The 25,933-nt window shown below is 39.0% G+C and overlaps 1 protein-coding gene across 4 annotated transcripts in view; it reads right to left on the bottom strand.

The window, feature by feature from the left end:
* Nucleotides 1–19,128: 19,128 nt before the first annotated feature.
* LOC115371122 (seizure protein 6 homolog) overlaps nt 19,129–25,933 on the bottom strand; it is a 133,269-nt gene continuing 126,464 nt past the window's right edge. For 2 of the 4 annotated variants that reach the window (XM_030068275.1, XM_030068276.1), the window contains 4 exons: nt 24,876–25,070; nt 23,958–23,996; nt 23,760–23,868; nt 19,129–23,670 (listed from right to left, as the gene is read on the bottom strand). In XM_030068275.1, coding sequence (XP_029924135.1) covers nt 23,511–23,670; nt 23,760–23,868; nt 23,958–23,996; nt 24,876–25,070 — 503 coding nt within the window. In that variant the 3' untranslated portion in view covers nt 19,129–23,510. Of the gene's footprint in view, nt 23,671–23,759; nt 23,869–23,957; nt 23,997–24,421; nt 24,594–24,875; nt 25,071–25,933 lie in introns of those variants that run through there. The other 2 variants (XM_030068277.1, XM_030068278.1) reach the window with 2 other exon arrangements.

Here is a 25,933-nt window from a genome sequence, read left to right as displayed (position 1 = left end):
TTATTGCATAATAACATTTGTTGTTAGTAAATTTAGCAAACTGATCATTAGTAGTAAGCTAAATGTTTTATGCAGTAACAATTTGGAAATGGCACCAATAGGAGTCTGGTGTAAGTCAAACATTGAAGTGATGCATTGAATATTTGTGGAGGTGGTGAAGATTACTTTATAATTAAATTTTTATCAAATCATTAATACTGGCAGCTTTATTCTTGGCAAAGGTGAATATGTTATCTCTGGGTGATAGCACTGTAATGCCAGTCATTTCTTATTATGTTACAAGCATAGGCACTTGAATCTTTTTTGACACATGTTGAATCTACATAAATGGGTAAAGTGATGCATAAATAAATGTATAAATGGGCCACATGGGGGCTGAGTAGTTAGCAGTGTCACCTTGCAGCAAAGGGTCCTGGGTTCATCTGGGTGCTCCGGTTTCCTCCTCCAGTTTAAAGACATGCATGTCAGGTGGACTGGAGACTTTAAATCACCCACACGTGTGAATGTGAATGTAAGTGATTATCTGCCGATCTGTGTTAGCCTTTATGATGGCCTGACGGCCTGTCTAGGCTTTTTTTCTCTGCCTTCTGTCCAGTGCATGCTGGGATAGACTAAATGAACAAATTCTGGTTGTATCTGAAAGGCAGTGCTGCTTGTACCTCAACCCAGTGCTATCCACATCCAGAAGGTGTTTGTTGTGCATGTGCGGTAGGATCTATTTCACTGTGAGGTGGCAGGAGGGCATGATGCACCCGGAGTGTAATTGACAGAGACAGATAGCAGTCAGATCTGATTAGTTCTGGCTTGGTAAGCAGTCCATCAATGGCAAGGCTGATGGAAGAAAACAGAGAAGTGCAAAGGCAGCTGTGGAGAGAAACTGGAGAGCCTGTTTGATCCAGCAGAGAAGAAAGCAGTAAAACCACATTACACACAGTCACGTACAGCCTACTTTTTCCATAATTATTTTCTCAATTCAACTGTTTCAATTCACTGAACAATGATCATGCTGCTTCTCATTGTCCAAACTGACATTAGTATAATGCAGATATTGAGATCAATCGTTATAGGTACAAACAATCAAAATAGACCCCTGCAGTATAACTATATGGTAACACCGATGCAGGACAGCATGTAAACTTCAGATAACTGACAGGGACAATTGAAAAGGCTCAAAGATCATGTAATAAGTAAGATACTTCCGCTGTCTCCCCTCGACTGTAAGATTCATATTAATGTGGTCATTTTTTCTCAGTCACCGTTTGTTCCCTGAGGCATTTCACACTACATGGTGGACGGTCAGTGCTGTAAGGTTCAATGAAGACAAATATGTTCTGTCCTAATTCTGTAAATCCTGTGATATCAGGAGCTATTAATGTATTGCCTTATCCAAAACTAAGACTGTGGACTATCAGTGAACACCTTTGCTTTTATCTGAGCTAATCATGAATCAGTTTCTTAAAAAAAAAACAAACAAAAAAAAAAAAAACAGTACCTTACTTAAAGATTATGCCTGACACATTTGCACCACAGCAGACCCTTTTGTGCTTTTGTTTGGCTTGTGGTGTGACACACCACTCACTTGAAGAACCTCAAAGCTGATTTTCACCTCTATGGTCCAAGACAACAACATTCTCATTTTTTAGTATCCTATATTTGAATATGGAAAATGTCCCTGTTGCTTGACACATAATTGAAATAAAGCCTACTTAACATGCTTAGGTGCATGACCAAATAAGGTGACAGCGGTATCAGGCTTTTTCCCTGTATTTGAACACAGATCCCTCCCTGCTCTTAAGCTCTTGGCAAACACGATGGTTCACTACAAATGTACATATAGGATGGATAAACTGTAACTTCCCAGTGTACTGCAATATCATGTTGAAAAGGTTAGTACAAAACTGTGTTGTAGGTCAGTTAGTGATTATTTGTTATCGTGTAGGTGAATGTTTATGCCCACAGTTCATTCAAACTCCATTTGTAAACAAACAGTCAGTCCTGCTTCTGGGTTCACGGTAGATCACACGTACGAAACTAAGGCCAAAATAATTGTTTTGTGATGGAAATTAGGGATACATTTCACTCTCACAAGCTCTTGTTGGATAACTTGGATTATTTTGTCTCTGAGTTTGAAAAAGTGGTGAAGCTGCAGACTTTCACAGACAAGGTAAACAACTCCTTTGAATTAACTTTTTTTTTTTTTTTTTTTTTAATCACCACAGAGCTGGTTGTAGCAACAGAAGCCGTAGTGTGACTGATCTGAAATTTGGGTATGTTTACCTGCAGAATGTGTGATTTCAGGGAAGTTCAGGTGGTGAGGAGATGAAGTGGAGGGCAGTGGACAAGCTTACTGTAGAAAAATGTAGAAAGCTAAAACAAGGAAATAATAACAGGCTGGCTATAATTTGCATGGTAGAAGGAAGACTCATAGTGATGACTAGTAGTGATCATTGCAAGGGGCCATTTTTCTGTGAGAAAAAAAAAAACAAAAAAAACAGTGCATGTATGGGTCATTTAACCTAGCAAAAACATCTTAACAGTTCATGAAGTAATAAACAGTAATAAGTATAACTGTAATAACCTCAAATATAATAATTTCCTGATGATTATCACCATCCTGTGCTGGTGACACGTGTTTTGTTCCTGCAAAAATATTTACCAATGTAAATACAACAAGTATTTTTTTTTTTTTTCATGCTAAATGGAAACTCATTGTGGACCAAAACAGCTGCATGTACTTCACTTCACACACCTGAATGCCAGTGTCTTCATGTATTTTTGTATGATTTCCAGGTATCTTACTCTTGTGGTGTGTTATGCAATCTGTTGCTTCTTTACTTCTTGTTGGCCTGGCTCCTTCACACAGGTTCAGGAGAGCTTCTGTCCTCTCTGAATTTGAGGGATTATGAGAGCTCAGCTTTAGCTGACTGGAAAAAAAAATGCTGCTCTTGTAGAAATTACAGTGATAATCTATAAAATCCTCATTATTATTATTACTTTTCTGGATGGTGTTTTCTGTTTGTTTGTTTTCACTTTAGTGTTGCTGTTATTGTTGACATGTTTTTACTTGGATCATCTACAGATGAACTTTGGATTTCTGTAGATTATAGCATTTTCTTTGACAGTTCATCCATGGTGGCTGTCATTGCTCACGGTAACCACTGAATTCTACTACTTATGCCAAACAAAACAGCTGTTGCTGGAAACTCAAAATGCAACATTTCATGTGCAACACAGGGTTGTGACTGGGAAAGACTAAGAAGACACTGTGTGTTTAGAGAAGGAAATGTCAAATCTTTCATTCGACATGTCTTTTACAGAATCAGTCAGCCATAGACAGCTGTGAAATTTATTTACAGTTTATGAAAATGTTGCTGATTATAACTAACACTGACTTGAACAAGCTTCACCCCTGTCCAGCCTACAGCTACCACACACCAAGTCCAGCTGTCCGGACAAAGCTGACTATTATGAACGCTGGATACATGGGGGAGAATATGATGAATCAAAATTAGAGTTAGTCATTCAGTTCTGGTAGACTGGAGAATAATTGCAGCGGTATTGGTGTGCAAGCAGCTGACAAAACGTCTCTCCTGTGCAGGTACATGATCTAAATACTAATCAAACATCATTTTCAGCTGGCTTTATTTGAGGCTCCTAAGAGACTGTCCCATCCTGCCTCTTCGCCATGGTAACCAGGGATTCATTTCAGAGGTGTCATGCTGCATTATCATCTCACCAGCTCATCCACTCCCCTCCACCCTCTGTCTCATTCTCTTTTGTCCCCCCTCTGTTTAGACCCCTCAGTCTCCAACATGCTCAGCACCCTGGAAGGAGAACGGCTCCTATCTTGTTTTACCTCAGACGCACAGCAGTGTGATCTCTCGGCTTCTCACACACGCACACACACACTCACTCACACCTCTGTTCACACACATATACAGACCCATGAGCACATGGATACACAAAAACAAGCATATTTCAGGTTAGTCACACACACACACACATACACCGACATGCATACTTGCCCCAACAACTACACAGACAAATCAAGAAAGATCCATGAAAATGCTCATACGTTTGTCAAGGTGGAGAACCTGCAAGCATAAATTTATACAACACTTTAGAGTGATGTTGTTTTAGTGTGTTAACCTGTAATAACATTGGCAATGCATTTTAAAAGCACAGCAATACTGTGGTTGCTACCTAAGGGAAAAATATGTTGTTAGTGCAATTAAAAAAATAATAATGCATCAGTGGCCAACTGAATGCTATTATGGATACATCATCAGATGTTTTACTGTTATTGTTAATGCATCCTCATTTTTCATTGGTGAATGTTTACACAGCCATCACACTGGTCTGACTCTTCAGTGTAGATATGGATACTCATACAAATGAGTAGGATTTTCCATGTTTTGAAAAGGATAATTTGAAACAAAGAGACATTCACTACTGAAACAATTGTCAATTGTCAAGAAAAAACTGCATCAGTAAAGTTTGGCAAATGCTGTGTGCTACACAAATGAGTTAAGTAGAGTGTAGGGGCAATGTTACATGCAGCTGTGCTTGTGCACTTCTCATCAGAGGAAAAAAAAAAACTTAAAATAAAGGAAAATGCAAGCCATAGCATGTTATTATATTTATGTAATGAACTGCTGCCAAGCTGAAAATAAATAATTTTGATCAGTAATAAGGTTTAAGTTATGCTGCACCTATAGACAGGAGCTCATTTCATCTTGGGGTATTAAAACTTAACAAGACAAACAAAAGTTTGGACAAATCAGTTCAAATCATACTAAATAATAGTTTTCCAGTCCTTATTCGTTCCACATATGCACAACCTACAGTTTATTGTTTATTTAGGCTGATTTATAGTATTAAAAGAGCAAGGTTCTGTCTATCATGATTAAAATCTGCTTTATTTGAGAGCATGAATAAGAATTTCTCAAAGCTAAAATGAAAAGAAAAGGTGATTCTTGAAATTATATATGGGCTCTCTCCATTTTCAGTGAGCAGGACAGCAAATCTGTGGACAAATCACTAAAAGGAGTTGACCTGAACACCTGCATCCAAGTCTTAAATTCTCAAAATGAGATTGAGACTGGAGCCCATAGCTCATTTGATACACTTGTGTTACTAGATACAGCCAACAGAGGGTGCAACGTGACTGATACATTTTTACCAACCTCCAGCTGTAATGATAGGTTGTATATAGTTCAGCTCTGCTGCACTGAAACCAAGCACTGACTGATGGAAGCTGTGCTTGCCTGCTGAGCTGTAGAAAACTGATAGCAGCAGTAAATGAGCAACAGTCACTTGTTTGCTCCCTTGACATTATGCATGGTTTGTTTGTTTGTTTGTTTTTTCTCACAATGAGTTTTGTTCAGTTTAAAATCACAAATAAGATGATCTCAGTTGTTTATATGGGATCAGGAGTGGTAGAGTGTGTAGTTTAGAGTGGTTGCATCAGAATTAATTTAAATTAAGTTAAATTTCAGCAATGAGGTAGTTATATGAATTTGTGATGCAAAGAAATAGTAGTGTGCCCTAATGGCTGCATACACAGTTCTCTCTTGTGGTATTTGCACTTGTGATTTCAAGGAGCTTTTAGGTATCCTTTTCTGTTGTAGTGCCAATTCACAATTTTAGACCCACAAAAATACAATATTTTTATATCAAAATTTTACAAGAATGATGCTTTTAAGAGAGCCTGTTAAAGAAATTAAAATGCTAAATGAAGACACTGACAAATTTAATTTAATTGATTTATTGAATTTTCAAAACATATAGCTCAGTTTTTTTTTTACACATCTTCAGAGTACTATAGCTGCAAGGAATGCATCACACCTGGACTTGGTCTTGAATGCCACAGCCCTGTAAAAACTTAGCTTGAATTCAACACAATGCACTTCAAACGCATTGTCATATTTGTACAAATTTGTGAAAACTGCATAAATGGGACCTTTAATTTAGATTCTCTTGAATGGTAAAATCTAAACTAAGCCTGTCAATAGCATCATAAAAAGATGTGTGGTGTGTAAATCTGTGTGTAAATGTAAATCTGTGTGTCATAGAAATGATGAGAAGTGATGAAAAAACACTTTCCTCGCTGTGTCAGATAAGCCCTGCCTGTGGTGGGTCTAAGTCTGAGGACGGGAGCTAATTCAAGCAGTCATTTGTTTACACGAGTCTCAGTGATTTGAGGGCATTAGGGAAGCCCTGACCTCCTCCATACGCTAGAGAGGGAGACTTGGCGTTGTGCCAGGCAACACCAGAGGCGTGCAGAGGGTTTACCCTTTGTTTTGTGCAAAATGGCTTCCTGAGGCTGCAATTTGTAATAACAAATACAGTGAGCCGTGTCTCTCCGTGGTATGACATGGCTGCCTGCTTCATCAGCCGTCTCTCCCCAGGGAGCGCTGCACATGAGCAAGTTGGAGGATTTTCTGAGATGAGGACCAGTAATGCAGGAATAAAGAGGAAGACACAAAACCTTTCACTTCTACAACATCAGTTTGTTAGGCTGATGGGGGGGAGTAAAGCAACATAGTAATGCATGCTGTTTGTATCATTGCTGTCAGCATAGGCAATAGGTAAAAATTTTCTGTGTGTATATGTGTGTGTGTGTGTGTGTGTGTATCTATACATATATAGGGGGCAGGGGGAGAGGGAGAGAAAGGGAGTCTGTAAGTAGATCTCTCTACCTTAGCAGGTAGAAATGAGTAACATAAGGGTATGAAGTGGTATAAGATAGGAATAAGTAAAATTCTGTATAATTAACCCTAAGGTGGATAGATCTGGCTATAGTTGTAGTAAAACCTGTTGCATTTAAGCCGGCTAAATGGTGACAATAACTGGCATAAAATGGCACCATAAATTGTATGAAAAAGTCAACATTTGCAAGTGTAGCAATAAGATGAGCAGCTCCCCAGTATTTCTGTCCATGGTTGTGATAAACGGAGAGGTCAGCTATAAAACAGGAGAGTGGTGGCCCGTGTACTGCAGGTCTGTGTGAGCAAAAGGTCAGGTGTGTGAGGGTCACAGCCCGGGCAGAGTAATCAACCCTGGCCCAGCCATCTCACTCAGCGCAGTGACTCCTCCACTCAGCCGTTCATTTACCCTCCACCTGGTGCTGCTATGTGATAGGCGAGGCTGCTTTAACCTGCCCAGCTTCCATTAGTGAGCTACCAGTTCTCCTCCTCCTCTGCCTCCATGGCATATTAAACAGATCAATAGAATAGTGCTCCAGGGTAGAAGAGCTGCCTGTCAGTCCCAGCTAAAAGACACAAAAGTAGAAAAGTGAAAGAAGCCTCTGGGTGAACCCTCAAAGCTGGTAAACCAGAGTTAAATCTCAAGTGTAAAGAGGTATTTATTCCCTCCGAAAGCTGAGTGACAACCGGAAGCAACAACAAAAAAAAAGTTATTATGTGGTCAGCAGATGGGAATAGTTATTGGGGGGAAAAAAAAAATTTAAATGCAGGTGCTTGCGCATGTAGATCCTGTTTCTAAAATGTTCACACAACCAGTAAAAAGTATTGACATACAACATTTATTCACTGGAATGGAGCGAGGATCTGAAACAAAGGAAATATATAATCAGGAAACTCCTTGAATGCAAAATAGTGATATTTATTCCAGCTATCTACACTGCAAAATGAAAAAAACAGCACTGAAATGCAATGGGAACACAAGACAATAATATGTACATGCATTGGGCTAGACATTTGACCGCCCTTTGAAAAAAAAAGAAAAAAAAAGAAAAAGAAAAACAGGGACATGACATGAGCCACATAGGAAATTGCAAGAGCCTACAGCTATGCAGGTATGTACAAGAAACAAATAATAAACTAGGGTTAATATATAGTTATACATGTGTACAAAGACATAAAATCTTTAATGGCTAAATCAGTCATTTTTGGGGTCGATTCATTTGAGAGGCTGTTTAAGTTTTAGTATAAATCTGTAACTCACAACAATAACTGTGTAAACGCCTCTTTCTTTCCACCTGGAGGTATAAAGATATATTTACTGAGGTGTTGGAAACAGACATCAGCTACAATGCTTAACACGTTAACACCCACATACAAAGCTGCTGAAACTTACTAACTACTACAAATCATTCCATGCACTAAAAATCATTGAATGGGTCATTACATTAAACTATCTCTTCTAATATCCCACAGCCCCATGGTAAGCGGATGCCCCGGGGCTGCCGACACAGGGAGGGAGGTCTAATGGTCTGCTGTATTAGTGGGTTAATTGCCATGTCCTGGTCTCCGTTGGATTGTGAGCAGAGCCCGTTTTAGTTTAATTGTGAACCATCTCTTCCTGTAACCCCCACTAAGCAGCCAGCCACTAGTGCATAGAGGGAGGATTATGTGTCAGAGATGTCCTTCATGATGCGTGGAGGCTGCTGACCCCCCTGAAGCACTGACTCAGTGGTAGACTGCCACCTGCTGGCACATAACAAAACACACACCCCTCTTTGTTGACTGAAGAGCCCACACAAAGGAAAGTCATTCTTCAGCCAATTAAAAAGAAAACAGAAAGAAAACATATCAGTGTCATTTGCTTTGTCAATGCCGTGTAAAACCTGCTGAAACAGTATCTTTCTCATCCCTTCAATTGTTGAATTAGAATAATTGGAATTACTAGAGTTAGAATTATTGGTATTATTGGAATAATTTATTATAATTAATAAAAATAGAATTATTATATAGAATTACTCGTCATGGAAACACAGGGACTTGGGGGATGTGCGTGTACAGCTAACTTTTTCTCTTTCCAGCTCTTTTCAGCTTCCCAGCTTTCCAGATCATCTATCCATACTGGCCTCTCTCTCAGCCCACTCTCGTTCCTTCTTCTCCTGGGCTTGCTCGAGGTCTGCTCTGGCCTCGAGAAAGCAGATCTTCTCCTCACGGTGCTGGATCTGCAGCTGGAGACAGCTGCTGTGGTGTTCAGCTTTAGCTGTCTCCAGCTCAGTCTGGTGATATGCCAGGAGCTTTTCCTGTGTCTTTTACCTTTCATCCATCACAGTTTGGAGGGTACCCTGCAGCTGTGTGGCTTTGAAGACAGTGTCTCTCTCACTGAGGTCCTTCTCCATGAAGGACCTCAGTGAAGGCTCTTTTTGGCCTGCTGCTAGATGACAGCTTCCTTAAGCTCTATCATTTTTTGATAAAGAGCTGCTGTCTCCCTCTCACATGCGCTGATCTTTGTGTCTTGCTGGTCGATAACACTGAGAGCTTTCTGCAGATCAAGCTGGAGCTCCTCGATGCACTTTTCTCCAGCCTGGCTCTTCTGGCAGATCCTGTCCCCCTGAGCAGCGTTTACCTTCTCAGCTGTTTCACTGTGGTTCAGCTGGGGGGGGAGCACTCTGAAGGTCAGGCTGGAGCTCTTTAATGAATGTCCCTGCAGCCTGGCACTTCTGGAAAAGTCTATCTTCCAGAGAGATGTTGACTTTCTTAGCTGTTCTACTGCTCCTCAGTGTAACATCTCTCAGCACCTTCATCAAGACAGACGCATCTTTTCTGTGGAGGTGCACATTGCCATAGAGATCACTTATCAGCACATGGGGGTTACCGACAACATGTAATGTTGGCAATTTTTTGCAGTAATTGGAGATGCTCTCACTGACCGTTGTTATGGTCTGTGGGTCAGCATCCAGCCTATGTTGCATGGTAGAGTCTTTCAAGTCTTTTCTGTCTTTTCTATCATCTCTATCAGAGAGAATGCCACTTTCAGCTTTTGTGAACACACGTCAGTTGTACCTGTGTGGATCACAATGTGGTTAGCCTCGGTTAGCATGTCCAAGGCTGCCTTTGTATTTGAACTCAGCTTTGGACATAGTTTTTCAACCTTCTGCCCAGGAAAAAGATGTTCCTCATGGAGGTATTTCCCAATTGCATCCAATAGCAGAACAATGTCTGCCATGGATGGAGGGACCACTGTTGTGTCCTTCAATGTGACCCTGCAGTGCTTCTGCCTGCCAACCTGCTTTGACCCAGTGTTCAGCGCTGGGACTTCAGGTTTCGCTGGCGCTTTGGACTATAGTGTCTTGTGGCTGAGGAGGGTCTGCCATCTTTGCTGCTGGCTATCGAAGGCCTGCCACCTTCAACAGCCACGTTGACGCAGTGTTGTGCCTGGCCTGGGCTGATTTGTTTTCTTTTTTTGTTTGTTTTCTTCTAGACATCATCCGCCTTTGAGAGATTGTGTGTGGTTAGGGAGGTTGTTTGTGTGTGTGTAAGACACCAGGTTGCTCCAGTAGGTGTCACATTTGTGCTTTATGTCATTCACAGTATAAGTAGGAACTTTCTGTGGACCATTAACGGTGAGCAATAAATGTCCAGCCCAAAAAAAAGAATCCAGATCAGGAGCAATACAGTCAGTCTTAAACATTATATTGTTTAAATTTCTATGTTTTTTCCACATATTTCATGTTGTGTGTTTTTATACATTCCTACTTTTACTTTAAAATATCTTGTGTAACAGAGGTTTCTACAATGTAATGTCTTTTGTGTGCTTTTTCACATTGAATAAGCGTTACTAGGATACATCTGACTGTCAGCAAGTCTCAGGAAGAAAATGTAAAATGAGGTGGACTTGCACACATCCTTTTTTTTTTTCTTTTATATGTATTTATTATCTTGATACATTTTCTGTTTGGAAGGCTGCTTTCCCAGGGACCATCTTCTCCTGCAGCTCCTAAGACCGGGTTAAGCGAGGCGTGCTTGCTTAATCATTATTAACTGTTGAAAATCTGAGATTAATTGCAATTTGGCAGCCCTTCAAAACTGCTATTTTTCAGTTTGGAAAGCAGAAATTTGCATCACTATATTCAAAAATCACCATATCATCACGATATGATTTTACTGAAAGACGATAAATGCTAACATTGAATTATTGCCCAGCCCTACAACACCTCATTTCCTTTCACACTCTTTTATACTGCCTTATCCCCTTTGCTCGTGCCACTTGTTCAAGACTTATCTGCTTCCATACAGACACCCTCCCATGTCCTCCACATTGTATCACCACCTCTTTGGCATCCGAGGGATTATCAGAACGCCCCACACTCCCACCCTGCTCCAACCAGTCCAGCCCTGTTTCCCCTCATTCTCCTCAAAACCAGACAAGCCATCTGAGGGAGGAGGCACAGGGACAAAAGCTGGTTTATGATTTGCTCCATCTTACACTTGAATCCACAGAGAGAAAGAGGCAATCAAGCTCAGAAGAAGTGGCCCCCTTATCTTAGTACAGTCACCTCAGCTCAGAATTACAGAACCCATGTCCATCTGTTAAGGAGAAGCTATCTGGAGAAGAACCACAATACAGGCAGCAAACTCCACCTTTACCAGATTGAGCTCAAGGACTGTTCACCTGGGAGAAACAGCACCAAACAGTGAGGCACAAATAGGCAATAAGTGTTATGTTGCAAGCAGCAAATGCAAAATGTTGGTCAAAACAAATTCTATTTCAACTCTCGGCCCTGCACTTCAAATAGAGACCCTTTTTAAATTTATTTCTATCTTTGAGCTACCATTTAATGAGATTTGTGTGTTGAAATGTTTGTCTGGTCGACTGACACACTATTACCAAACTATGCAAGGCGGACAGAAAAATACTGGTAGCAAAACACAACTGGGCTGATATAATAATAAGTAATATCAGAGACAAAAAAAAAAAAAGGAATTCAACCACAAATCACAAACCAGGCTTTAAATTGTGATATTTCAAAATACAGTAAATATCCGAAATAGCATAATGTTTATTACATTTTACTGTTTTGTCATTGTGGCATTCCTCATGTCATGTGGCAGCCAGCATATGGGTCAGTCTGTCAGATGATTAACATGTGAAATGCAGAGGACAAGCTGACACATCTCTGAAACCCTTGAGTAGATCCTCAGTCCTCCTCCTCCTCCTCCTCCTCCTCCTCCTCCTCCTCCTCCTCCTCCTCAGCCTGGACTCACTCGGTGCACAGGGAATTTACATTTTAATGGCCAGAGCCGCCTGCTGCCGCTGCATCAGAGTGCAAGCTCAGCTGAAATCACAGGTGACTGCTCCCCAAGAGTTCACAACACCCCCTGAGACAAACTGGCTAACACATAAACACATGACCTACTGCGCTGGGCACAATGCATGAACACCATTCTATGAGTGTTCAAAAAAAACCTCCTGGCATGCTCTCCATATGTAATCAATAATGTTGTTAGATATAATTTACTGTGATGTTGACTAAACCTGTGTCTCTCAGGGCCAGTCTCGCAGACATGAAGTAAATCTTGAATCCTTATTTCCTTTGCAATCTCTCACAGGGAAGTTAATCTAAGATAAGGCACTTCCAAGAGGATCCTGTTTCAGTCAGCCATTGTAAATTGCAGTGGTGGACTCAGGCTTTTTGAAGGGCAGGGGTGAAAAAATAAAAAGAGCACCTACTGCATGACAGGCGGTCCCACCATCACGCAAAAAGCTATGATAAAATGATGATATGATGAAATAGTCCTCATTTGTGATTAAAATTAACATCGATATTAGGTAATCCATATTAAATGTAAAAAAAAAATGAGAAAATAAACAGGGAAGTAATAATCTTTCAATTTTTTATTCACAAACACCTCTGAAGTAAAACACAGAGGCAACTACTAACATCTGATTCTCACTCTCTCTCTCGCTCTCTCTCTCTCTCTCTCTCTCTCTCTCTCACACACACACACACACACACACACACAAAACCCACTCTTAAATTAAGTGAAAAAGCAATTCACACCAAACTTAAAAATCCCGTTGGCTTTTTCTGCAAATTACTCTAAAATAATTTCCTTACGGAAGGATTTTTCCATTTTTACTTGATTTCCAAATTGAGGTTAGCATAGAAACAACTAAGCAAGGTACCTGTTACTACAGCATCTAGGCTAAAAATGTGATAGAGCTAAGTATAAAAGCACTTGCAATGAACAAACATTTGTCTCTGGTAATTTGTAACTGGTAAAAGTTGACATCTTGAAGGCAGTGTGCTGTGTTCCCACACTGAAGAAGGATGCAGGATTCCAGCTCAGACTGTGTGAGACCCTCTGACAGCTGAACAGTGGAGAGGGGCTGTGGCTGAACACCTGCACAGTTGGAGCGGATGGAAGTTTTCACAACTAACCTAAAGGCTACTTTGAAAAGTAAAACAACAGAGACAGTGCAGGTTACAGTAGAGATGACATCAAAATGCCAGCAAGATGGCCTAACTTATTGGACCTTTGCAAAAATGTAGCAAACACTTGTAACAAACACAAATACTGCAAAGTATTTGGTGGCAGCCCTCGACTGCTGTTACAGCCTCACTCTGGGAGAGCCTGCCCTACAGGACACAATTAGAGGACACAAGAGAGAGCTGCATCCCCCGCGCCCCATCAGTGGTAAATTGTATCTTATACGCCACTACTGATGAATTACAGCAAAGTAGTAACATCTGCTGAATAATTATAGGATTAGATATTTTTGCCACTGTCTTGACAAAGTGGATCTATTGGATCATTTCCCCTTTCATTTGCCTCATAAGTTGGATGCTAATTATAATCCTTTACAACCTTAGTCATTTTAATCAGGCACCTTAAGACTCCATCTAACCTTGTGAGAGCTAATTAGTTGGCTAAGTACTTCATGCAAAACCAGAGACTTTCAATCCTCGGCACAATGGGCAGACTTCATGGTTAAGAATGGTATAAAACAAACACAAGTCAAGTGTTTTTTAGATGCTTGATTTAGTTCCTAATGGCCCATTTTCACCAAAAAAAAAAAATGCAGAGCCAAAGTTCCTCAGTCTTGCTTTTGGAAGTGGGTTCCAGAGGCAAAGCAAGAGGTAAAGCAAGATCCCTTTGAATTTACGCTACACCCTGAGTACTGTAAACTTTTATATGGAAGATGCTGAAGCTGTCAGTATGTTAATGATTATTTACTTCTGTGCCACTGTGACATTGCATTTGGTTTTATACATGTAAAGGTCAATCAGTTAGATTGAAGATGCTAGAAAGTTAGCTGAAAGCACTGAAAAGACGAAACTGCTTTTATGTAATGTAATGGATGATGGCATACAGTTGTAAACAAGATGAACAGTACAAGTACACTGTAACAAATTACTGTTTTTTTACGGTGGATTTACAACAGTATCCTACTGTATTTTACAATAATTGAAAAATACTGTTAAATAGTCATCCCTCACATGTAAAATAACAGTAAAATACTGGCGTCCCTGCTGCCAGTATTTTACTGTTATTTTACAGTGAAATTCCTTACAGTGTATTTTAATCTCAGTTACTTGCCAAATAATGTTTTGATAAAATAATCTTTTAATAATTTGGGGTGATACTTGCAAGCTGTGTGTGCCATGCATTTAACCAACCAGTGATGTTCAGTGCTAAAACCCAACCCTGATGGCCTCCAGGAACTTAGCAGAGTACTATCTCAGATGTAGGCACTGTTTGTGGGCCCAGAGCCCACAGTGCAGAAACTTCCTAACCTGCAGATCCCTTCTCAATTGTTTGGTAACAATGGTAATTATGGTTATGATCTGATTTAGGAAAACATTCACTACAGATGAACAGTGTCTTACTCAATATTCCCAACCTAACCTAAGAAAAGTGTATTACGTTACCATCCATACTTCACCAACTCTTAAGCAAACCCTCCTAACTTTTGGGGTAAGTGTTAAGCTGTCCTAACCATTTCCCTTTCCACTTGATAGTATAACTTGTTCTGTCAGCAAAGATGCTCAGCAAAGGATCAGTTTCCTCACAGTCTGTGTAACTCTACACCTAACCCTGAGATTAACCCCAGCTCAGATGCTGAATATGTTTATACTATAGACTATAGACTTTTTTTTTTTTTTTAATGCTAAAACTAAGTAGACTTTCCTTGCCAATGTTATGATCATTTGGTAGGAAGTTAAGTATCATATATCCATATTCAAAAATATGATGTGACCATAATGGTGCACAGAATTTGAAAGAACATTGCTTCGTGCTGCAAATTGTGCTATAATACCTCATCCAGTGTTTCTACCTGGCCTTATGCAGTGATCATGCTGCCATCTAGTGGTATATTTGCATAGTTGTAATAAATGCAGAAGCTCATATGACATGTTTTGCTTATGTGTTCATTTGTTTTTTGTAAATTTAGGCTGTTATAAACAAAAAACAGTGTGATTTCTTCCTTTAGTGGAAATGATAAAATTTGTGATTTGTCACAAAAGAGAAGCCATGGACTTTGATGGCACTTTGTTTAGTAGTAATACTAAGTAGTATAATGCTGTTTATCATGCATGTCTTAACATAGTTATGTATGTAAGCATAAGCAGAGTGAGCACCAGCGTGCAGAGCAGTGGGATGCCTTGACTCTTATGTACAACCTGAAGTCTTTCAGCCTTTTGTGGCAGATGTTTTACTGTGCTTGGGATTAATGATTTATATAGTTCCACATTAAATATTGACTTGTGTGTGTTTGCCTGATTACACATTTGTCTGATTACCTGTAGGAGGGCAGGCAGACATGCAGTCATAGTCACAGATAGAGCTCCCTCTCTTGCTGTGGTGTAGCTTTGATTTCAAAATAACAAGTAGGAAGCTGAAAAGAATGAAATGGAGAATTATCTAGCACTTTGAAAATCCACACATGGGTTTTCCCCTGCACCGTAATGTACGAGACTACATTCACCATGTAACCCTTCATCTGAGCCCATGTTAGATTATACACTGAGAGGTAGGTGCACAATCATCTCGCATTTGTGATTCCCATCTCTAGACTGACAAACTTGGACTTAATTGAGAAATGTTTGTTTAATTGTGTTTAATACCATAGCCTGCATTTCCTACACCTTCAAGGGAAAGGACTATCCCTTTAAATTAATATGGTCTGTGTGGGTAACTTTAGCTATATATTTGGAATTATTTCCAAGATTTGAAGTATGTTCACTTGTTTATTAATATAATATCAGCAACAGCACTATTTATACTCTGAATATGTTCACAGTGGCCATTTAGAGATGAAACAGAGAGGTAAACATTAATTAAGGTTGTATTCCATTAAGAGTCACAGAGCCTTTGCAGTGAGCCAGCATGCACAACACCAGAACACTGCTTGTGTTAGCCTTAAATGCAACAGAACCTTAATCAAATTAAAAACAAAATCCTGGAAGTCTTTCTTGATATTAATCTTTAAGCAATGCAGAAAACCATGGAGAAAACTAAGGCAAAGCAAAATAATTATTTATTATTTGAGCAAGGCAGCTAAGCAGACCAGTGAATATCAACTCTCAGTCTTCTTCAGGGTCTCAGAAACTCAAAATTTGCTGGAATTATACACCAGTCGTGGGCGGCATTTCACCCCACAATATATGGTTTTGCACCTAGTCACAAGAGGGCGCCAAACCAGTACCATGGCCAACATGTATACGTAATTGCCAAAGACAAAATACAAAAAAGTGTACACAAAAAAGGAAAGAAATTGGAAAAAAAAAAAAAAAAATGACCTCAATTAATGTCATTAGCAGATGTGCAAGACAGCAAGACAGCACATCGGTGGGGGGGGGGGGGTCCAGTTTTAATACATCTTTTCTTTGCAAAGCCTGTATCCTGGTCTATTTGGTCTGAGCATATTCTTCTCAATTCTGCCACCATCTGTCTCCAATTATGATACACAACAACCCCAGCTTCCTGGGGTATCTCTCAAGGATCAGTCCCACCAGCATGTATACCATAGCATTTGGTTTGCTTTGTCACTGCTGCAAATGATCCCAGAATGAACCTTGTGACTTTACAATGATAATGTCATCAGCTTGAATCACCTGCTCATTATACGATGTCTGCATGTCTCTATGTGTTGGTTTTGTGCATGTAGTTACTGCTTACTGTAGATTTATTTATACTTGATCTTTTTTAATAATAATTTGTATTGCTTTTGACTACATTTGACTCGTGTACTACACTCTTGGGCTTTGACTACATTTGACTCATGTACTACACTCTTGGGCTTTTCACACTGCACTTAGCCTGTAAGAAGGCCTTAGCCTGGACATAAGGGAGCAGTTAGCCCGGGCTAAGAAAGCTTCCACACTGGCACGATCCTGCATATTCCAAAGTGGGCTAACCCAGACTTTAGGATAGGGCTTGCTGGCCTGCGCCGGAGCAGGGTTAGCCCTCGGTTAAAATCGAGGTTAGCGCAACAACAACAGAATCCTTTTGAAAAGCAACAGAATGTTTGCTGTCTGGTCAAAACTGAACATTAACCCAGGCCTTTGATTTTCAAGTGTGAACAGTCAGCCCTGCTGACTGATAATCCTGGGTTGATAACTACTAGTGTGAATCGAGGCTAAGTAAGCCGTGGGCTCCAGTTTGCCCAGGGCTTACTTAGCCTGGGGCTACAGAGCCCAAGTGTGAAAAGGTCTTCTTACAACTACCACTCCTAATATAGCTTACTACCAGAAAATATGTGATTGTCTCATCTAAAACATGGCTTGGCACCCTTATTTTACTCCTACAAAGAAATCATACTGTGGCTCCCAGCTTAGAGCAGTGATCTTCTATAGATTCTGCATAGAAATTGAAATTGTTCTTCAGATTGTTCCACAATCCTTTGACTGTAGCTTACATCATAATGCTTGATAATTCCATAAGATTTTGTCCACAGAGAGTGTGGATTTTTGGCTGATAGTCAAGCACAGGATTTTGTATAGACTTAAAATCCAGTTAAATGGATAATATAACTTGTAAATGGGATCTCATTATATTGACAAAGTCAAATGAATACACTTTAGGAAACTCCAGTTTTTTTTTTGTTTTTTTTTTTTCATTAATAGCAAACTCACTGGAAACCAAGTGCTTACCTGTGATTAAGGTGACTTGTGCTACATGAACATGAATTTATTGTCTGAGTTAGCGGATTGTTTTCATCCTTTTTTAATAACCTCATACACCATGAACAAACTCATCAACAATTAACAGGTTATGTATTAATTTATTCCTTAATTACTTGCTTAGAAACCATGAAACAACAGTTACTTCAAGGTAATTTAGTTTTCTGGCTCCGGCTGCAGCGGCTGTCATGCTGAATCATAGCGTTGTTAGAGTGTAATGCGTCTATGAATTCCTGATTTTACAAATTACTGAAACATAATCAGTTGCACCACAACAGTCTGTTACAATATGATCCAAAAAGGTTACATAAGCTCTTAGTCAACTGTGAATGAAACTACACTGAATAAAGAAAAGTCAAAGAAGTGTGCACAATAACAGAAAATCAATTATAATAGCTTTATTTATAAAAATGTGCTAACATTTTTTTTTTCTATGCAGGTCCAACATTCAACAGCCTGAAAAAAGTGATTTAATCATCCACATGGGCCAGTTATCAAACTAATAATTGGTTTCTATATTTGATCACTGATTTCTGATCTTAGTTATGACTCCCAACACTCTAATTAGGGTCTGTTTTGACGCTGTGGTGCAACTCAGTTTTGGAACATGTTTCACAAACTAACCAGTGAGCTTTACAAATCAAATATAAGAAAAACATCATCCATTTCTGGTGCCTCCTACTATGAAAACATATCTGAGAAACCCTCTGAAGCAGTACACAGTTGGATCTATACAATATGTAGAAGGAAAATATTTGGGATAAATTATCCCAGAAATTATCCCAGATAATTTCTGTTTGTCTAAAGAGGACAAACTTCAAGTAGCCAATGGTTTATTGTGCATGAAGGAACGTACCAACAGTATCCAGAGTTCTGAAAACTCCAGTCCTACAAAATAATTTCTAACTGAATGAAAGATTATATTTTACAAACATTTACAGATGTGATTTCTCAGGTTATAGTCAGGCACTCTAATATAGGGCAGGCAGTTTATTTACAGGTAGCAGACCCACACACACACACACACACACACACACACACATACACACACACACACACACACACACACACACTGAGAAGAGTTATGATGATTAATTTTGAAGAAAGAAATAATTTTGTGTCATGTTAAGTTTGTCCTTTAAAGATCTCTTCAGCAATCTGAACACCGGCTCCCTCAGTCTCTGTAAGTGCTACGGCTTTTGGCTTCAAAAAGTACATAAAAACATACAAACAACACCAAAGGTCAACAGCATTTTACTTTATAAAAATAACACCATGGTGATCCATAGATTTGCAGATCTGATCAAGGAAAAAAAAAAGACATATTTACAAAAGCCGACAAAAAGGGAAAATGGAAAAGAAAACATTTTGGAGCAAAACGGTTGGAGGGGAAGATGAGAAGTGCAGAGAGGGTCCCAAAGGGCAAAGCTTGAGCAATTCTTGCTTGCTTTAAGGTCTCTAAATGGACACCTCATAATCTTTTCTCATTTGTCCTGTAAAGACCAGACAAACAAATCTGTTACAAAGGAATAATACAGTGGAGGATGGTACAATCTGTGTAGTATGAATAAATATCACATTTGGAATGCAGATTTGTTTGAACTACTCATTTACAAAATATTAAAAACTTTACATCTTAAAACATCTCTCTCTCTCTCTCTCTCTCACTCTCTCTTATCCAACACACATGCAAAAAGAACCATGTCAGTGATGATATAACAGGCTAAATTAATACATAACCATATACATGATGCTGAGTTGTTTGCAATGATCATGGCAGGATGTCACATTTTGTCATCAGAAAAACTCTGTTTGTCATTTTTGAGCATACCAATAAACCTGAAATGATAGAGTATACCATACCGGCATGTTCAGCATGAACATGTCAAAAACATAAACACAAAAATAAATTACATAAGAACAGAGACATTGATAGATTAGCTGATACTTAACTTTAGGGTGCACCACTAATGCCTGGATGTCTAGACGTGATCAGGTTTACTATTATGTTAAATTTTATGCTCATGATAAACCATGCATGGTAACATATAGGAGCTAATGATCTAACAGGATAATGAACTGTCAGTCTTGACTGATTTAGAATAGTGAGTGATATCTATATGTCTTGTATATATGTGATGTACATTAACACAGTTTGAATTTGCGAAAAGCATTTAAAATCGTTTTTTTGAATAAAATATGATTTTTTTAAAAAAAAAAAGTTCACCATGTTCACTATAAAGCATATTATCTAAGTCTTTGAAGCCATGTTTTAAAAAGTCCTCATGTGAAACTGAAATGTAAAGAAATCGTTTAGAACCATAACATCTCATCTCTCAACTCTCAACTTGATAGTAATGATACATATTATTCCTATATTGATTTATCTGTAGGCAACACTGGTTTTCCATTACTGAAGCAGTTCACAATGAGCAACTGACTGTGAAGTGATTGATTAGTTGTGTACCCCAAAGTAAAGCATTGCTGTAGGTCTCAGAACATGTCATCAACAAAACGTCTCATAAGCAGCACACATTTAGATGTTACAAATTCACTGGTCCCATACCTTCACAATATTATTGTAGCACAGCAGCACACAGTTATAAACTTTATTGACATGTCATGAAGAAAGCAAGATGGCAGGGGGAGAGGAGAGGGTTCCAGTGAAAGGGGGCACCGTTAGAAAAAAGTGGCTTGAAGCAATGTGATTGTGCTTTGAAAGTGAGGAAGGTAGTGCACTGTTTGCAGAGGAATTCAAGGTTTAACCACCTAACGGTTCTGCCAATATTATGCAATGTGATTTAAAACACCCTTCGAGTTCAACAGTCATCGCAGATTTGTGTTTACAATAAAGAGTCTGGAAAATATATTCAGTTTATGAATCAGACTCCCAAACTATTGGCCATCATGTTCACTTGGAGGGCTGGTGGATCGCTGTTGTTTTTCTCAGTGATCTGTATCCGTAACCTTAGAAAATTTATGACACTGCTCCCTTCTCTGTCCCTCTAACATTACGTTTTAATGTATGGTCCGCATAAAATATGTTAAGCTATAACATATTTTATTAAGTTTCTTAATACTGGAAAGTTTAGAACATCATGTGTCTAAGAATCATATTTACATAACGCTGAGGTCAACAAGGACCTGACTTTTTGATCTACAGTGTAACACAATAATAGCATCAATTTGAATTTCATAGCAACCGGAAGCTTGGTTTTATGCACATTGTTAAAGTGTCAAGACCCAAGAAAGCCGTGGAGATACAGTATGTACACCATGAAGAACAGCATTAGTAAACGTAGTCTCCTCATTTTAGTGCTTTTTGTTACTGATAAAACGATTTCATTTGTGATGTGTGAAAAGTAAAGCCTATTGACAAAAGCTGGTTAATATACACTTGTTTAGTATTACATTTACACTATACATATTCACATCTGTATTTGAACTTACAGTAAATGCGCCAGATTATTGTCCACCTGTCCACTTAAATATGTGATTGGTTGAATATAAGGGCTATAAAACAAAAAATGAAACAACCACAATAACCAGTCTGTTGTCAACATGTTACACTCTGTTTCCCTCTTTTTTTTTTAATACTTGTATTTGTATGTATATGGTGTGCAGTACAGGTTAATAATCAGAGTCATTTCCACCATTTGAAGCTATTTTTTCATATCTCTGTATGGTGGCCATGTACTTAGTGAGATTTGTCACGTAGGCAGAGCCTTTCTGCTCTTTAGTATTTCCATCTGGTGACTGAAAGAAGATGACTGCCTGCACACTATCCTGTAATTCTGTTATTCTTTTAACGTTGTTACCTGAGTGACTCCTGGACACAAAAGGTACATTCACTGGCTAATACCTCAACTGCCTATCCAGCCCGGTGGACTTATTGTAAAAAGCGTCTGCCTTCAAGTCTGAGTGACTGGTAGTTCAATCATGGTGGAGTCCTGTCAAGCCTTTTCTCTCAGCACTAAGCCCTGGACGTAAAGCCTTGCATTAAAAAAAGAAAGAAAGGAAGAAAGAAAAGTCTTCACTTTTACAAGTAACAATTCAGTTACTCTGAAAGGTGTTTCAAAGCACTATATGTTGGCTCAGAGTGCCTTTCCATTATTGTTGGTGGGAACAAACACCACTTTGTGTTCATTGCAAGGCTACATTGCTTCTTTGCGCCAATATTGTGTCTCAAAACTCACACCAAGTTGTGGCACACCTCTGTGTAAATACCAGACGTGTGTTTGGACTCCATAGTTGTGGGCAGTTCAAACTCAGTTCAACACACTTTATTTTAACAGTGAAGAGGAGGAAAAAGCAGAAGAACATTTGTAGGGTCAGTTACAGAGAAATTCATGAATGTGCACAGTGCTGATTGAAGCTCTGTGCTGACATAAGATCACCAGAATGGGTGGGAGGTTGGGGAGAGGTAGTCAAAACTATGGCTGCAGGGGCACGTGACAGAGGGCGAGATGAGCTCTTTATGGTTGACTGTCACCACCAGAAGGAGACCTCACCTCATAGTTCTTCTGCAGTACAGCCAAAGTGGGACAAACAAATATAGATTTTAGTATCTAGAATATGTCTGCCAGTGCTGAGGGAGTAGGGAAAGAGGGGAGAGGATGTCCCAGTCAAAACGGAGACCAGCACATGGAAGAAAAGTGAACGAGAGAGCAATATTCATGTTCATATCCATATTCATATATTCACTATTCACAGTACAGCGTACGGCTATAAATAGTTGACTGTGGAATATGCTTTTGAGTGAGTCATCTCACATATGAAAATAGTCTATTTCAAGAAAAAAAAAATTCAAGTTGGAAAAGTTAAACTAGTTGAATTGCATAATTACTTGTGCGAGCGGAGGCAGTTCAACTTTAGCAATCCAAATGAGAGAATAACGCCTTATTTGCATGTAGGGGACATTATTCATTTCAAATTAATAAATCTTTGTTCACAGCCTTTATCTTCAAGTTACTCCATGCTGAAATGCTGGTGTTGCATGCACTAAATTAATCCTAAATTTGTTTTTACAATGCTTGAATTAATTAAGATGTATGTTGTTTCATTGTTTTAACTTTTTGTGATGTTTTCTTTATGAAAACTCCTGATGAATCAAATTTTCTATGAAAACTATGTTGTAAACACAATGACAGATTTCAAGTTTGGATTGTAGCTAATGGCCAATTGTCATTTGTGTTAGCTCATTCAACACTATAGTAACACCCAAAAATGAAATTCCTCAAAAAATATTACGTGTTCACAAACCGCATTTGATTATTTGCATCTCAATATTATCTGAATTTACACAACTGGTAGGATTACAACATAAAACATACTGGATTTTTTAAATATAGATGATAGATGAAAAAACACATGATGGGAGGAATTGTATGGAAATCCATATCATGATGCTGAACAGTCTGACATCCAACAAAAGATGAGGGTGTGGAAATCCAGGATGAAAATGATTTCTGATCTCAAGATGTGGTGGGCAGGTGAAGTGATGAAAGTTATTAATCAGGGCAAGGTGCTTCCTGGTGTGATAATGCAAAGTGAGGTGAAGGGTCCCCTCTGCTGGTGAAACATGAGATGACAGGCAGGCGGACGGCCAGATGGAAATGGCTCAGGACAGCACGCTGGTGTTCTGTGAATCTACATCTTGCAGATTCATGACATCTGTACTTACTCCGCTCTCATAAATGGGGTTGTCAAAAGCCGACTCCTCTGTCATGTTGTCATATGGCGGCAAGGACGTTGGCATCCTGATAGACTTCCCTTGGAGTCTGAGCAAAGAGAAGAGGAGCAGTGAACACTCTGCGGAGGCTCATTTGAATTGCAAAGGTAATGAATAAAGTTTTACCCTATTGCTTACTTTGCAAAGTAGACATAAATCCCGACAACAACCACGAGGATGATTGCGGTCGGAATGAAAACAGCAAGGGCAACATTGGTGCCTTCCATGCCGTAGTCCAAATTAACAACTGAAATGAAAAAAAAAAAATCATATATAATCATTTAATGATCACAAAAGGATTGTAGTGATGCTGTAAAGCTGTATGACATGACTTACCATCCAGCCTGCGTTCGTTCACATATTGGGTTGAGGATGCTGCAAAAAAAAAAAAAAAAACTCCACTTAAGTGAGTTGTCCTACAGTAAATTCACGAACCATAGAATACCATAGAATTTACAGCGTGTGATCTGCACAAACATAAATGCAATTTATATGTACATAAAATACAAGAGATTCCCATATGTGGTATATTTTCATGTATGAAATGCAATTGAATTTTCTGGACATATGTCGTGCAAATTTATGTGTCCTCCACCAGCCACCACGGTCATATTACATTTGAGCAGGTATGAGTGCACACATATGATTATGTATGTTTTCATATATGCACATATTGAATTTACATATGTTCGTATATGTACAATATATAAGGGCTACACATATCACCATATAGTATAGGGGCACATCTGTTTTTCATAGATAAAGGAAATTTGTAGTTTGCCATATAGGATACTACTTTTTCACCACTGAATTGATTTTTTTCAAGGAGTTAGTTGACCTTCTGGTTACAAGAATCTTTTTCTTGATAGGCTTTTTGTTTTGTTTTGTTTTTACAACTCATCTCAGTAACAGACCATCCCCTTGTCTCTTAGTAACTGTGGTTTGCGATTTTGTAGTATCCCACATCTGTCTCTGCATGGCAAACAGAAGGGAAGACAGAAAGGAAACAGAATTGGAATGAAACAAGAGAAAGTGTGTTTGGAAATGTACTTCTTTCTTTGGAAGTGGATCTTCAGGGACTTTGATTCCTTGCACTACACAAAGCAAGTGGTGTGTGTGTGTGTGTGTGTGTGTGTGTGTGTTGCCTTCAACTCACGCTGCTGATCTGGGTCATATACTATTGGCCATATGTTGCAAAGATTGTCATGATAAAATATTTTCCATGATGTGTTGGAGTAGTTGAGTGTGATTTACCTTTGCAGGCAGGGGGTGTGCTGTTCCACTGTGATGGGTGTCCTGGGATACAGTGGATGGTCGGCTCCCCCTGCAGCTCGTAGCCTGTGTGGCAGGAGAAGGTCAGCATCTCTCCTGCTTGGTAGAAGGCCTTTTCAGAGCTCTGCACACTAGTGGAGGCAGCACCGGGGTTCCTGCATGGCTCATACTTTTCAGCTGATAGGATACAGGTAGGACAGTATCTCAGGTTATCAAAACAATCTTATGCATCATTTCCATCCGTCACACTGCTGACATCGACCAGAATAACATCACATGTGCAAGTGCACAAACACAGCTGCAGACATACAAACACAGTCTGCGTATCCTCCCATACAGCACATAAATAAAAAAGTAACGTTAGAAAAAAAAAAAAAATTACCTACACAGCACATCAAAAGGCTAATCCATGGCAGTGAGGAGTAGTGCCTATCAATGAGCCAAAGAACATCCTGATTCTAATTTAAAAAAGCTCCAACAAAGGTACAATTAATTAAAGAAAGAAAAAAAAAAAAGCCTGTACTTTGCTATTAATGTTGAATTTCCAAATTCAGGAAATATTTATTCAAGAAGTGACACCTTGAGACTCACTGACTTGTGCAAAATTAGACATACAGCCAGAGGCCAAAATAAAACGGAATTCAAATTTAAGGAATACTGTATTATCACAGGGACACAAATCTGTTTTATGCATTCATTATCCTAGTCCTCTTGTATAAAGTATTTGTTTGCTTAATTTGAGATTTTCACAGGCTGAGCAAACAAGCTCATCACTCTGATAATACTGTTCTGTATGTTTACCATAGCTATCTGTTTAAGGTCAGCATAACAATCATATCTAATCATATCTGGCTGACATTTTTTTCATCATCACTATGGACATGATCATTCCTACAAAAGCAACTAACAAACAAATGAAGAAATGCCAAATTTTGACCTTGTGTCTCAACATAATACAAAAAAAAAAGTTCAATGCAGTAAATGCTGAACAAGAGTAATGCAAAAGTGGTTATACACAATGTTGAAACCATTATACGAGC

The sequence above is a fragment of the Myripristis murdjan genome, chromosome 14, assembly GCF_902150065.1.
Source record: "Myripristis murdjan chromosome 14, fMyrMur1.1, whole genome shotgun sequence".
In the NCBI taxonomy this organism is placed as follows: domain Eukaryota; kingdom Metazoa; phylum Chordata; class Actinopteri; order Holocentriformes; family Holocentridae; genus Myripristis; species Myripristis murdjan.
Note: the sequence above shows the minus strand (reverse complement) of the source record. Positions and strands in the feature narration are given on the sequence as shown.